At 50.3% G+C, this 3,913-nt stretch overlaps 1 protein-coding gene across 1 annotated transcript; it reads right to left on the bottom strand.

Moving 5' to 3' along the window:
* Positions 1 to 565: 565 nt before the first annotated feature.
* On the bottom strand, positions 566 to 3,260 carry LOC144123376 (uncharacterized). Its single transcript, XM_077656222.1, has 3 exons — positions 2,887 to 3,260; positions 1,643 to 2,313; positions 566 to 575 (listed from the first exon to the last, which is right to left on the bottom strand). The coding sequence occupies exons 1-3, from the start codon at positions 3,214 to 3,216 to the stop codon at positions 566 to 568; spliced, it is 1,011 nt and encodes a 336-aa protein (XP_077512348.1). The 5' UTR covers positions 3,217 to 3,260.
* Positions 3,261 to 3,913: the final 653 nt, after the last annotated feature.

Here is a 3,913-nt window from a genome sequence, read left to right on the forward strand (position 1 = left end):
ACAATGCCACAGGCATTCTACGACTCGTTTGTTGCGAATGTAGCAGTCATCATCGATTGCTTCGAAATCAAGATAGAAAGGCCATCATCGTATCTTCCAAGATGTGAAACATGGTCCCAGTATAAAGGTAGCAATACAGCCAAGTTCCTGATTGGGATTGCTCCACAAGGTGTTGTTACATATATATCCGAAGGTTGGGGAGGCAGGGCAAGTGACAAACATATCACCGAACACTGTGGATTTTTGGACAACTTGGTGCCTGGAGACGTTGTACTCGCAGACAGGGGTTTTAACATCAGCGAAAGCGTTGGTTTCTACTGTGCAAAGCTTCACGTGCCAGCGTTTACCAGGGGAAAGAAACAACTTTCAGCAGAAGATGTGCAGAGCACAAGAAAGCTCGCAAACGTGCGAATACACGTGGAAAGAGTAATTGGACTCATTAGGAATAAGTTTATTTTTCTGAAGTCTGTCTTGCCAATAGATTACGTTGTGTGCCGGCCAGGAGATGAAGTCTCACCACTCGACAAAATTGTAACTGTGTTGTGTGCTATCTAACTTGTGTGCATCAATTGTTCCTGCACCAAAGGACGCCACTGGACAGCAGGCTTCAGCCTCAGTGGATGAGTGATTGTGAATCCTGCTTCAGCATGTCTGAATAAAGCACTGGACAGCAGGCTTCGGCCTCAGTGGATAAGTGATTGTGAGTCCTGCTCCTGCATGTCTGAATAAAGCAAACTCAGAATCTGCTGACGGCATTGTCATTTCTCAACGCCAGATTTCAGCGTGTCCCATATGGGCCACGTGTGTTCCAGCCTCAAGACGCACTTCCAAGGTTGAAACATGAGGCCGCTGTCCAAGTTGTGTTACAGGTTGCTTAGCCTTTGGGTCCTTTGCACTCTGGACAAAACCACAGTGTAGTTTTTGTGCTCGCTTGAGTGCCACGCATGAAAAGTGGAACCATTTGTAGTGGCAGGATGCGTTGTCGCAAGCAACCCTCTTTCCAGTTTCTGGTCCACGGCAAAAACAGTAGACATCACTGGGAGAGTTTACCACTGGACCAGCATGCTGCCTGGTGAAGTAGGTGCTGAAAAGCTCGGGCAGGATTGCATGAATGAAGAATTTTCTTCCAGCAGCCAGAATTTCCTCACAAAAGTGCCTGTCTTTCTGTATTCTCTCCACGTGCAACAAATTAAGTGTCCACACCACGAAGTCGCACCACTGAACATCACATACAGCCATTTGTGTCTGCACTTGGTAGAAATATCCGTGTTGTCGCCGTAGCTGGACTACACCATTGACAGTTTCCAGGCAGAAACCTGCAGTAGCCATCTCTGTAACGTCCTTCACTTCCCTGAGCGAAAATGGGCACTTAAGTTCAACAACACCCTTCCCACAGCATGCGCAACAAACAAGACCGTCTGGTGTTGCTCCAACAAACGGATATCTTGTACTCAGGTGCAGCCCCGACTTGGAGCACTTGAACATGTCGTGCTTCTCGGCTTCACTGGTTTGGTATGCCCTGAAGGCACGGGGCTCATTTTTCACTCCCCATGCGATGGCAGGCGTCTTCAGCGACTGCTTTTCAGGATAGCATATCAGTTTTAGCAGTGATATGCTAGGGTTATCAATGCTTGTGTGGCACACTCTTTTCATTACAGAAGCAGTCACCCTGCCCGCTCGGTACAAAAACCAATTAGACGAGCTGCTCTGTTGCCTTGTCAAAGCTTCAACGGCCTTTACGGTCTCTTCACTTATAATTATTGATGGCATGACATCATTGGCTTTCTTAACCAAAACATCCAAATCATGCGCCAACATTTCTTCGGAGTAGAGGTTTCTCAAACGGGCATCATGCATCGGTACAGGATTTTGAAAGTGTCCATCATATCCGGGGAGGACTGAAAAAATTGAAGGAACAATGCCGGCATCCTGAATTGAGCCGTAAAGCTTGGTACGCTCCTGCTCTGAAAGTGGCGGGACATGAGCCCGCTCCTTGACTGGACCTGCCTCAAAGGAATTGCTATCAAGCTGCCGCTTTTTCCCTTTAGATGATGTGAAGTTTATGTCCTTGAGTCGCTTATATTGTACTTTTTCGACATAAGCGGGCAGCCACATATTATCCTTCTGGGTGCAACTTCTTGACTTCATCATTTTGATGCCGGTCTCAACTGCAAACAAACAGGCTCCAACATGGGAGCATGCTTCCCCTGCTCCAGTCATACATGTGCAGTGCGCAGTGATCACAGCGCCATCCTTCTTGCACAAAATCCACACTTGGAGAGGTTTGTGCCCCAGCCTCTGTGAGTGGTTCACCTGCGAAGACAACGAGAAAAAACGTCGGCTTTACTGACCTATCGTTTCAAAATTGCTGCGGTTCAGTTGCACTTTGCCTAGGGATGTCGTCTTAGAACAAAACATTTGAGCCGTTTTTTTTTTCAGAGTTGCGGTGCACGAACTTGTCTGTCTGAACCTGCGCATTAGCAATGCCATTCAGACTGTGCAAAATAAAAACAAAGGCACATAATGGGAGCTGCAACTCGGTACTTTTAATCTGTGGGAGACTGCGCTGCCCAGCTCGGACTTGGCTGTTCAACGCCGGGTCCTCGAGCGAGCCACCGAGGTCATCACGAAGCAAAGTATTCTGATCACCTAGATTTGACCTCAAGTTCCGTTTTTCTGTTTGTTTTTTGGAACCGATAAGGTTTTTCCGCCTCCTTTCACGCTTTGCGGGCACTTCACGTGCTCGCGTACATACATAACCGAATGTCGCGCTTCAGATGCGCCGCACAGAGCGCTAAGCGCAAACGGCGTACGGACCATTCGTCACAGCTTTGCTCATACAGATTAACAAGGTTTGCAATCATCAAATGGATTCGTAATGCTTACCTCGCCGAGCAGGACAACTTTGCCGTCCTGGAATTCCTTGGCAGAAAGGTGCTTCACCCAGCCGCTTGTAAAATAATTGTGGGACTCCAAAGCTTTGTACGCTTTCATGTTTTCCAAAGTCACAAAGTTCGCGGAAAACACAAGATACGTGACGATGTCGCCGTGCGAAATCTCGGGGAAGCCACTCACATCGGCACTTGTGTCCACTCCGGGCCGCAGCGTGTATGGATCGATATCATCGCACAGTTTCAACTTGTCTTCGTAACGAAGGCGAATACTGCCGATGAGTTCAGAGTAATAACCCGCGTTTAAAGGTTCATGCGGCGCCATAGCAGGCACAAATCGGATGAAGAAGAGCTGTGAACGGTGCCGGTGCCACGAATTTGAAGGCATCCGCGGTAGCACAGCACTGAACGAAGACTGAGCGACTGGGTAACAAGCATGGTCGCCGGGTCAACGAGCAGGCGGATGTGACGTCACGTGCAAGCCATGTATTCATGTTCCCGCACAGTTTATCCATCGCTGTGTCACTCCAACCAGCCCAAATCGCCGCCACCTTGCTGCAGCAATCCCGAAAACCTTCCGACGGCCGCCCCAAACTAGGCGCTCGCACGACCCAGGCGGCCGCGACTCTCCCAACGGATTTGCTCCGGTGGCCACCGGCGGCGCTGCCTGTTCGCCGAGAGTGCTGCCACCTGGGTTCCTGCACGGTGCCCATACCTCGACAGAGCTCAGCTCACGCGGGCACACATATGGCCTCAGTTACATTCGGGCGACCGCCCGTCTGTGTTGGCAGCGTGGTCAGCAAGACTCACCTGCACGCAACCAGCACTAAGCTGCTTCGGTATGGTTCCGAGCCACGCGGTAAGAATCGCTCCCACGTTCGAGACCCGAGTACTGAGAGCGTCGCCCATGTGGATTCCGGGAACCAAGTAGGGGGAGCGAAGGCCCGCAGAAAGTCGCCGCAGGGAGCGCCAAGCACCTGACAGCACCGAGTGCGGCTACACTGGATACACTCTTGGCGAAG

This window comes from Amblyomma americanum, chromosome 1, assembly GCF_052857255.1.
Source record: "Amblyomma americanum isolate KBUSLIRL-KWMA chromosome 1, ASM5285725v1, whole genome shotgun sequence".
NCBI classification, from domain to species: domain Eukaryota; kingdom Metazoa; phylum Arthropoda; class Arachnida; order Ixodida; family Ixodidae; genus Amblyomma; species Amblyomma americanum.

Excerpts from the sequence above, each read along its gene's own strand:
- LOC144123376 (XM_077656222.1), bottom strand. The coding sequence starts at position 3,216 with ATGGCGCCGCATGAACCTTTAAACGCGGGTTATTACTCTGAACTCATC. Across the intron at positions 2,314-2,886 it reads AAGTTGTCCTGCTCGGCGAG|GTGAACCACTCACAGAGGCT; the intron begins GTAAGCATTACG and ends TTGTCTTCGCAG.